Raw genomic sequence first — 10,715 nt, 5'->3', positions numbered from 1 at the left:
TGAAGGGAATCATCAAACGCTGGGCTCTTCTATCGATATGATCAGAAAATGCCTTTAAGCCAAATGTCATGGGGATTCACCAGGGTCTGTCTGATGTGTGGTACGTGGTACTTTTAGGAAACAGGTGGGTTTGATTTGTACAGCAGAGAGAGCTGTGCCGTTCATTCCAGCAGCGATTGGCGGACGGTTGAAGGAATTACAGTTAAGAGCTCAAAACATTCACATCGAAGTTGTATTGGATCTTACTGGTAGTAAAATTGATTTCGATTTATGCACATGCTCGATATACATTCTGTACAAAATAATCAATATATAACAACGATGACATCGACATGAATGAATACTGTTGGGTTTTGCTTTGTTTGTATTTTTCTTTCTCCTTCCTTCCATCCCTGTACATCATTTTGCTTCACAACCCCCGCACATTCAGAGGCAGGAAGAACACATCTGTCCTCTTCAGTTGCATTTCCGAAGGATGACGAGCGCTGTCGGTCGGGGCTTTATCGGAGGAGAACGCGAGCCTCTGGAGGTCAGCAAGCCCTATCCGTCAATCATTCCACTCCACCTCCACCAACATGTCCTCTCCGGCCGAGCGGGCCTCGCATGAGAGATGACTAAAAGCCTGCGAACTGCGGCGTATTCACACAAAAAGAAGAGGGAAAGAAAAAAAAAAGCCTCTTTACATTTTGCGGTATTTTTACATGACGGATTAATTGAAGGCAGTAATTCAGTTCAGATTCATCAATATCTGAACACGATGGACATAAATAATGGATTCTCACTGGATTCAAGGTGTGTGTAAGGCTAAAGTGCAAAGAGGGAACTCTTCAAACAGCCGGATCTCAGGCTGACACTTTGAAGCACTTTGGTCAACATTTTGTTATTTTGACGTCTGGGCTATAAATAAGCAGACGTGACTAAATTGAAAAAGCATGTTCAGCGAAGAGAGGGGGAGACAAAACTTCCTGTCTGGCTCTTTTTTTTTTTTTTTTTTGGGGGGGGGGGGCAGTCGACTGCCTGTTCCCTACTCCTGAAACCTTCACATGATGTCCACCCAGCTGAGAAAATCAACATACAATCAAATCCCTGCTTTTATTTTGGCGGCGTGCAAACAGGAGCTCATGCCAAAAACCCTGAAATGAACAAACCAAAAAGTGTGATCTGAAATCTGCTCTTAATGGTCAAGCAGACCATGCGACGGCACATGATTGTCACGTCTCCTCAGAAGGCGCGCTGATGGAACAGTTCTGATAAAATGGGGGGATTTTCATTGCACTTCAGTGTAACAGCCTCATGGGTCCCTCCCTCCCTCAGCTTCATGAGTATCACACTTCTCTAAATACACACCATCATCGGCCCCTTTTGTAACTCTGATAATATAATGCCCTCTAGTGGCAATAAAACTTGAACTTAAGGATTGAAAGGCAGTGTTTTTTCTTTTCTTTTTTTTTCTGTTTTTTTTGATTGGCGTCTGTGAGGCACATCAGAGCGAACGGCCTCTCCTCCTTTCCTCATGTGTGACAGAGGCACTGACATCAGCCCGAACCCGTCCACTTCTCCCACTTCCTGCCTGAGGAGGACGCCCAAATATGGCCAGCTGTCAGTCTGCGGCAAGGCACAGCTCGGCAAGCACACGACTGTACGGTACACTTGTGCCACATTCTCTGTGATTGCGGAAAATTCGTTCCTCCCTGAAGCCACTCATTAGGTCTGAAGCAAACAAAACAAAAAAAAAAAAAAAACAAGAACAACACTGTATACCAGCTGTTTCTAACTCTCTATAATAAATAAATGGTTCTAGTTTGAGCACTATACACACTACTGTTCTGTCTCTACTATCTATAGATATGTGCAAATGTTTCACTGGTGCCCCGGGCGGCCACGGCCTTAAGACACACCTGTAGCTGTCTTTAGAGATATAAATACGCGTCGTTAAGAGGAGCAGACCATCTTCGCAGTGAACATTTTGACATGCCGTAGCAGGAAAAGCACAGACGTCACCAACGGTGGCTCAGCCCCCTCAACAGTCCAGGCAACGAGACAGCCGAAATCCTGCGACCGGCTCATGTGGAAGGAATGCGAACTCGCGTCAAGTCGTTCACAACGCTTTTCCTGCTAGTCCAAACCAAAATGCCGTGGAAGAGGGCGGGCGGACTGACGGTCTGGAGGGTCGGAGGAGACTGCTGGGCGCCGTGGAGACTGATGGCGGCAGCCGGAGCACTCAGGGTCGATGGAACCTGTAAACACAAACCCACCGGCTGCATGAAAACACAGAATGCACTACCAGGAGCCAGACGTATCAGCGAATGCAGATTTTATACAACACAAACTCTGCTCATAGGCTCTTTTGCACATTGAAGTTGCTATGGGGCAGGTATTATACCACCCAAATGAAAAGCAATGTTACAACATTGTGGAGTGATTTGCGTTTTGAATAAGGTCAATCAGAGGCAATGAGGCGTGGTGATGGATAAAGCATCTGTTTGATAGAGTCGCTCAGAAAAGCATGTGGTGGTTGCATTCAGGTGCCTATTAAAGAGTCAAGAGGCAAAATTACAACCTGATCATGGTTTTAACAAGCCACTGATCTGATATCCCTCCCAAAAAAGCACCAGTATGACAATCAAAAACAGTCAAAACTGAGTTAAATGTTCCGACTGAGCAGCAATCTTCAGGTTTTATGGATGAAAATGTGCTTCAGTTTGAAGTTTGAGAGACTCCCTCTCAGATTATTCAACAGAGAATAGCGCTATTACTTACTACGGAGAAGAAAACAGATTTCTGGTATGAGGAAAATCATATAATCGGTCGATTTGGAAAGAAATAGAACCAAGCAGTTGTTTTTTTACCAAAAGCTTTTCTTTTCCCAGAAATAGATGAGGTGCCGTGGATGAAAAAAGTCAATTTAACTTCCTCTCTCCACAGTTGTTTCTGGTAAATTGTTCTCATCCAGACTCTGACTTGTGTGATGGGATTTCAGGTAAAGTTTTCTGCCGAAGTCTTTTCCATTTATACTTTGTTTGTGCTGCACGCAGTTTACAGTAGAAACGTGGCTTCGGCAAACTGCCCGACGGAGCCGCGCTTCTTTTCTATTAAAGGTTTCCTGATGTCGGGATGCCGCCATTGGTTTTTACTACTTTAAGCGCCACCTCTTAATGACATTCAGACAGTGGAAATTACAAGGCAGAAGCGCATCGCTAACCTTTTATGGCCTCCTCTCCGCTTTGAAGGCAGGTGCTGAGAGGAATCTGGAGGTGCTGATAATTGAAGACTTTGACGTCTTACGGAGGGAAACTCTAGAACTGTCGTCAGCTGACAAATTCTAATGATCACAACCTAAACATGTTGATGCACATGGTGCCACAATTAAGACCTGTTTTATTCTTTTTTTTTAATGCAAGTTTATGAAACAGGTGATGAGAAATGCAGAAATGTAAAATGCATGAAGAGCAGAGGGGTACGAGTTGTAACTCTCTGAATGTACAAAGATCTAACTCAACACAACATCAGCCAGAGGAGCGAATCCAGCTGTATGTCAGGTCTTTAATGTGAACGGTGGGAATAGCTTCAGGGCCCCGGAATAATGTAAATATTGATCGAGTGAAGTTAATAAACTGCAGGACTCGCTGTAATAAATCACAGATGAAGCTGCAGTCGGGTTAAACGGTGGAGGCCAGCGACCACTTAAGTACCTGGTGAACTGTTTACTGTCTTCATGAACCTCCATCTCTCGGCTCTTAAACTCGTTCAGCTCCTTACGGATAGCAGCCTGCCGGGAGGAACACAAACAGAATGAGCATTTCAAGTCGCTGCAGGACAGAAACCTGAAGGTGCTTCAGGTTTTTAATTTGGACTGAACGGCAGGGGGGCGATTAAAGGAAACATCAGGACAATCAGGAGCAATAATCACAGCAGCAGAAATAACATGTGTAGTAATGTAGAATTTGATCGATCATATGTGAACCATCAATGGTGTAGAGGTGAGAGCAGAAGGCCTGTAGCTGGAAGATGAGCTCCTCAGACCCTCAATATTAAGATTTGTTTTGTTTTGAACTCTCCTCATGGCCTCGCTCCAAAATATCTGTCTGACCTGCTGCAATGTCACAACAAATATGCTTTTATTCTTCAAAGATCTCAAACACAGGAGTGACCACAGGAGTGGACAAAGCCTAAACTGACTGATACTCAGTTTGTTTTTTTTTAACTCTGAATGAAAGCTCCAATTATTTCTCCTAATTTTAAGCCTTATATTATGCTTTATTCGATCCTTAACTGTGTCTTTTGTTTTTAAATGTGCGCTATAAATGAGTGTGATACACATCTCTCTCTCTCTGAGGGCTGTTCTCAGCATCACCACCAGAGGGCAGAGTTGAAACAAAAACAAGCTGCTGCCCTGCAGATGATTTTAACCACGCAGTTTGAATGTCAGAATAAAAACATGTTGGAACACTTTAGAAAAGCCCATTTCTATGTTTGTGGGTTGCTCAGTGACTCATATTTGCCATTAAATCTCGCTAAATCTCTGTGTCAGCATCATTTGCACACCCCTAACAAATAGCATATTGAAAGAAAGGATGGATAGAGAAGTATTGAAACGACACTCAGGATTTAACGTGCTATTGTGTAAATTTTTGACTCCAAATTTAAAACTGTGTTTTCTTGCCTTTGAGTTTTTTATCTGTAAGTGTCTGAAACAAATGATCAGTTCAGAGTACATCAGGTGACATGATTGTAACATGATCAATCCCAGTCCTTCTGACTTCCAGTCGGTTTTTTGCAATATGAGTGATAAGTGACAAAACTTGTAGAATAAATAAAATTATTGTGTTAAAAAGCTGCGCCCCATAATTCAGACAGATTAACAAAACAGCATTATTAATTGATAAATGTATCAGTCAGGTGTTTATTGATTAGCATGCTCGCTGTTCAGGTTGTCCCATGCATTCATCGATATGCTAAAGTGCATTAATGCATTGCTTTCTGGGCTTGTTAAGGAAACAATTTAAGAGCTTGCTAAAAGCCTTGACTTCAATCTTAACCAACAAATCTAATTTGGGATTAACTGGAAAACTGCCAGTGCTTGAGGCAACATGAATCCCGAACTTCAACTTTGATTTTGTGGCCGAGGTCAAACTCCTGCAGCCAAAATCTTTCTAAAGGCTTATATTAAAAAACTGAAATAGAAGATTAACATACAAAGGTGCAATAATCTCAGAGATTTGTACACATCTGACTGTACAACACATTTCCATTAAATTATTTTGGTTATTGATCACAGATCAGTTAATGAATTATCTCACTGATTGTCAGACTGTGGTTTGTGTACATCCCCCTCTGGTGGTAAAACGTGGAAATGGACCTGTTTCAGAAATGAAATCTATCTGAAAATGTCCAGCCTTGCAGTGGCAGCAGTACCTTGTCAGCAGGAGTGAGTCGAGTCCAGGGTTTGTCCGCCCGCCGGTCGTAATCCTTGGCGTCTGTTACCTCCACATATTCGTTAAAGCGCAGGATCCTCCGGGCCACCAGCTCTGCCACTGTGGGCCTCACACTCAGCTAAAAACACACACACAGCAGGACAACACTGTTATTTACAGACGTCAGTAATATTTACATATAATATTACCAGTCTTTGCTTTTTAGTTTTGAATTATATCAGTATGAAGCTCCCCAGTCTCAGTTCTACCTGCATCCACTAGATGGACTTGTCTCCCCACTCAGAGCATCCCCTCTGCCTCCAACCATGACTCATAAGGTGGAGCAAAACATATTAGCAGCTAAATATAGCACTGACTGTGTCCTTTCTGCTCTCTCTTAGATGTGAGAGTGTGTTTTGTGTTTACAGTACCTTCCTGGAAAGCCTCCTTTTAATCTCCTGCTTGGCTTCTTGCTCCTCGGCTTCATTTTTCTCTGCATGTAAAGAAGCAACAGAGTCTTTTCACACCTCCTCTGTCTGGAACCGGCTTCTGTTTCTTTTAATAACCACAACCCGGCGTGCTGCATTAAAGCATGACTGTGTCTGTGTGGCAGGGTAATTGCCTTTAGATAAACAAAGGCAGAAGGGGAAATGAGTAAATCACCAGAGTCAAATCTGTATTGTAAATATTCCCGCACTGTCTTCATGAATGTGCGGCGTAGAAATGTGGATAAACATTTCGTGAGCGATGCTTGTAAACTCCCCCACCTCTCCTGGGCCCATCAGAGACTAGATACAAGACATTAAATCTTCTCAATCTTCTTCCCTGTGTGGAGCTGCTTGTTTCTTTAGTTTCACAGTGTGGGTAGGGGGGGGTGGAGTGGTTGCAGGTTCAATTTTCCATCTGGCCCTGTCCATAGGCCCAAATGTCCTTGAGCAAGACAAGTTTCACTTTCGACTGTCCTATAGCTAATGTGGATATGTCCTTTATATAACAGGCATTTTATAGATTTACATGTAATTTTAATTTCCTGTGCTGTTCCCACTGGACACCAACTGGCTGTTGTTTTCCGCTTATTGCTCAAGAACTCGGTTTGAAGCAGCTGTTGAGCAGTTGTGTTCAGCCATGAGCACAGATAAGTGTCTGCAATAATGACAACAAATTCTTAAGAGTATAAAGGGTGAGAGTGGAATGCAAAAACAGCAAAAAACTGACTGGATTCCTGTTTGGTAGCACCAGCAAAAACAAGAAGAAGAATAAAACCTAATCTTACAGCAAATATGATGAAGACTTTGGATAGGAAGGAAATCTAAAAGGCTCCAATGAGGGAGACCACAACCTTACAATGAACTAGTAACTGGCTCAAGTCACCCAAGATCTTTTACTACTATTGAGGGCTAAGACACTGAGTTTTGCTCAATAAAAATAATTTCTTGATAAGAACCTTTCGTTTTATTTTACATGATTTTTAGGAGCTCCTGTGGACGTTTCCCACTGTTGCTCATGGAATTCTTGGGTTTTTGTCTGTGTCTTTCTTTAATGTAGAGCCATGTTGCAGTTGGAGTAATATAAAGGAAACAGTATTGAAAACTGAGTCGAGTTTCAGGATATAGTGCTGAAACTCACGCTTGAGGATGTTTCTCTGCTCCAGCTCCTCCGTGGTGGGCCTTTGGCTCAGACGTCTGAAAACACAAAGCTCAGATCAAACACGTCTGTGCGAGATGGGAAATGATCCAAACAACCTAATTATAAACATCTGTGTGTTTTTTAAACCATCTTACACCTTTCTAGTAGCTTTCCCTATTGAGTAGAAATGACCACACATTTTCATTTCCACTACATCTTGCACACCACCCACATCCACACCTAAAAAAAAAATCTGATATTACCCAACAGCTTAGCCAAATCTGAGAGGGAAGCTAACGCCAACCTACACTCTGACAGCGCGCTTTGTGTGTCTGCATGAGCGTGTACCTGACGAGCTTGCAGCCGATCTGCTGGCGCAGCTCATGCCTTTCCGTCTCCGAGCTCCGGGGAAGAATGTTTTTCTCCTCCAGCTCTTTCTTGCTCGGCCGGTTCCCCAGTTTAATGTTCAAGGTGTCTCGTCGGCGGATCTTGCTGGCCAGAGAACCTAGGAGGAGGACGATACGGAGGTAGCAGGCTTTAGAAGGGCAGGAAAACACAACTCTCAAGAAGAGTGAAGAGTTATATGCTCATTAGAAATGTTACTACGGAGGTGAGTAACAGATTAAATGTCAGTTAGTCGTCAAATTTCTGAGAAACAAGGAGGCCAAACTAACACTGATCAAGGTTACACTGCAACACAAGGTAACACTGCAAATGGTTAATACATGGCACCGTTTGTTTGTTTGTGATCATAAAAAAGACTGCCATACTGTTTATGTACTCGTCTTCCTCCTCCTCCTCTTCCTCCTCATCCCGGTACAGGATGGGTCCGTCAGAGTCCGAGTCGCTCGTCTGGCTGTCTCTGGGCCGATCGGGAATGACGGTGACCTCGGCCTGCTCGGTTTTAACACTCAGACCCGGCGGTTTCTCCGCCTGGCTCTCTGCCGACCTGCATGAATCATTCATAGGAAACATTTCTGTAAACAGGAGCATGAAATGTTTTTATTGTTCTGTATATAAAAGAAATCACGTCTTTGTTTTTAATCAGGTGATTCAATCAATTTTTCCTCAGCTGTACATCACACTGATGTACACTGGATAAAGGAACTGTGAGGAATGTCTCACTTGTCATGTCTTGACTGGAGTTTTACCTGGAGCTGTTCTCCGCACTGCACTCCGTTTCTCTGGTCTTCTTTCCATCTCCTCCTCCCTCTTCCTCCGTCTTCCCCCGTTTCTCTTCATGTGAGCTGGCGTTCGTCTGCCCCTCTGTGAACGACGTGTCCTCTGTGGCAGCGTTGACGCACGGTGACCGGACTGTAGTTTCAGGAACTCCGTCTTTGTGGGCGTCGTCTCCTGCAGGCGAAGCGCTGGGAGCAGATTTAGGCCGCAGGGCAGGCTGGGAAGCAGCCCGACTTCCCTCAGTCTCACTGCCTGAAGCTTTAGATGAGAGGGCCTTGGTCTCCGAGGCCGGGGGACGAGAGTTCACCTCCCCGGACTGGCCGGGAGTCTCCGCGGAGGCTTTCTGAGGTACGGTGGACGGGGTGGACGTGTCCGACTTGCGGTTGGTTCTCACGTCCGTCCGGTCGGCCGACGCCGCGGCGCCGGCATCCTTCGACGTGCGGGATCGGAGTGTGGAGGTGGTAGTGCTTTTTGCCGTGGATCCTGGCTTCTTTGGATGGGAAGATTTGGCTGAGAAAAAGTGAGAACAAGCACAAAATGTGATTTTTACAAAAAAAAATAAAAAAAATTAAAAAATCCTTGTGTTCAAGTCAGGTTTTATATCAAACTCTCAGATGTCTGAAGGCATCATTGTGTTTCCAACTTGTTTTTTTTAAAAATGTGAAAAAATCTCCGGGACATATCAGAAATGCAGGAGTATGAATGTTTCTAAGACAAAGAGTTTTTAGAAAGAGTTGTGTATTCACAGTTCCTATAACTACTGTTAAACTAAAAGAAGAACCACGCAAGAGCATACAGAACATATCCAAATTCAATTTCAAGCCTGTAACATCTGCATCTCTGTCTTCGGTCTCACATTTACCCAGAGAGGAACCCAAAACACGTGATTCGTAGAGTGAACTACTGGCTGATTTTCAAATAAAATACCACCTCCTGTGCATTGGACTGTTGATAAAGAGCATTGAAATGAGAAACATATCCATCCTGGGAGCACATGATTATTTCAGTGTCATAAGATGAACCAGAAACCAAGATATCCCAACTGATATATATATATATGTATACATATATATAAACAGCTTTTTTAGATCATGCTGGAAGTGATTATGTTTTACTGGGAGTAGAATAACTCAGTAAAAATAACAGTTTTATCACTTTGTGTAACAGCTGCACCACTTAATACACAGTAGAGGCTTCATGGAGATCACATGCACAATAATAATCGTGAACACAAGAGCACACATACATAAGCATACATAGCGGATCAAGGGTGGATATCATGCCTGGACATCATGCCATGAAACACAAGTTTGTCTCTTTTTTAATCAAGTCATGCAACATTGTCTTTACTATCTGTCCCCCCCCAACACACACACACTGGGCCTCACTGAAGAATTTCTAAAGTGACACAAAATAAATTTTCACTTCTGCTTTTTAAAAATAAAAAAAGAGAAAAGACTTATAAATGAAACACTTCTACGGCTGCCGAGTGACTCGGCTTCAAACTGCGTTTCAATGGGCGGAGGACACCACCGAAAGAGAGAAACAGAAACGGTGTTTTTGCAGCCACTTCACAGAAACTCAGAGCAGCACTTCAAAAGTACACGAGGGTGTGTACGAAGCTGCAGTTCACAGGAGCAGAGAGTTTAATAGTGAGTCCTGTTTCCCCTCGAGGTGCATTTCCCATGCAAGGAGGCAGGCAGGCAGGGGCTGGCGTCGGTCCCGCCGAGCTGAACTTACCCGTCCCGCGGCTAGTGCTGTTAGTACTCCGGGGGTTAGCTTTAGGCTGCGACGACGAGCCTGTTTTGGGCGTAGTTTTAGCTGTCTTTTTAGTCCCCGAGGCGCCATCTTTGTGCCTCGGTGCGGCCGCGGCGCCACCGGCGGCTTTGGAAGAGGCGGGAAGAGTGGAGCTTTGCAGCTTTTTAGCCTGACCTTCCCGAGGTCGCACCTGGTTTGTACGGGCGGCGGGTTTAGTATCACGCCTCTCTGAGCAGATCAAAAGAAGCAGTGCAGTGTTCAGACGTTAACAACTGGAGATTCAAAACAGAGATGCTCCTCTGAGTGCTCATCCGAGTGAAAGGAGCACACACTGACATGCAGACGAGCACAGAGACACACAGGAGATACTAAAAGATTAAGCGAGCGGCTGGGACTGAGCCGATGACGATAAAAGAGTCTTGTACCGCCGAGACAGATAAAATGTGCCCATTAACCTTCATCGCTTCCTTGCCTCCAGTGCAGTGGTATGTTGCTGTATTTGCAGAGTTTGTTGCCTGTGCCTTTTGGATTATTGACAAATGAACAAACAAATGGCCATAAGTTCAATGCTAACAGCGTTGAGATGAAAACAGCACAAACACTTAAGCAGCAGCATACACAAGAACAGCAGCAGATCCCCTCAGGGAGAGGGAAGCATTACGAGAGAGAGAGAGAGAGAAAGAGAGAGAGAGAGAGAGAGAGGCCGCTCTGCTCAGACTGCGAGGCCCTGATATAATG

General features: G+C 44.2%; 1 protein-coding gene across 5 annotated transcripts in view; it reads right to left on the bottom strand.

Annotated features, from left to right (window-relative positions):
• Window positions 1-974: 974 nt before the first annotated feature.
• The window catches only part of phactr2 (phosphatase and actin regulator 2), a 35,709-nt gene continuing 25,968 nt past the window's right edge, over window positions 975-10,715 (bottom strand). For 4 of the 5 annotated variants that reach the window (XM_030106861.1, XM_030106863.1, XM_030106860.1 and 1 more), the window contains 9 exons: window positions 9,960-10,205; window positions 8,192-8,729; window positions 7,811-7,989; window positions 7,389-7,545; window positions 7,041-7,096; window positions 5,846-5,907; window positions 5,416-5,553; window positions 3,693-3,769; window positions 975-2,237 (listed from right to left, as the gene is read on the bottom strand). In XM_030106861.1, coding sequence (XP_029962721.1) covers window positions 2,222-2,237; window positions 3,693-3,769; window positions 5,416-5,553; window positions 5,846-5,907; window positions 7,041-7,096; window positions 7,389-7,545; window positions 7,811-7,989; window positions 8,192-8,729; window positions 9,960-10,205 — 1,469 coding nt within the window. In that variant the 3' untranslated portion in view covers window positions 975-2,221. The remainder of the gene's footprint in view (window positions 2,238-3,692; window positions 3,770-5,415; window positions 5,554-5,845; window positions 5,908-7,040; window positions 7,097-7,388; window positions 7,546-7,810; window positions 7,990-8,191; window positions 8,730-9,959; window positions 10,206-10,715) is intronic. The other variant, XM_030106864.1, reaches the window with a different exon arrangement.

The sequence above is a fragment of the Salarias fasciatus genome, chromosome 13 (genome assembly GCF_902148845.1).
Source record: "Salarias fasciatus chromosome 13, fSalaFa1.1, whole genome shotgun sequence".
NCBI classification, from domain to species: Eukaryota; Metazoa; Chordata; class Actinopteri; order Blenniiformes; family Blenniidae; genus Salarias; species Salarias fasciatus.
Note: the sequence above shows the minus strand (reverse complement) of the source record. Positions and strands in the feature narration are given on the sequence as shown.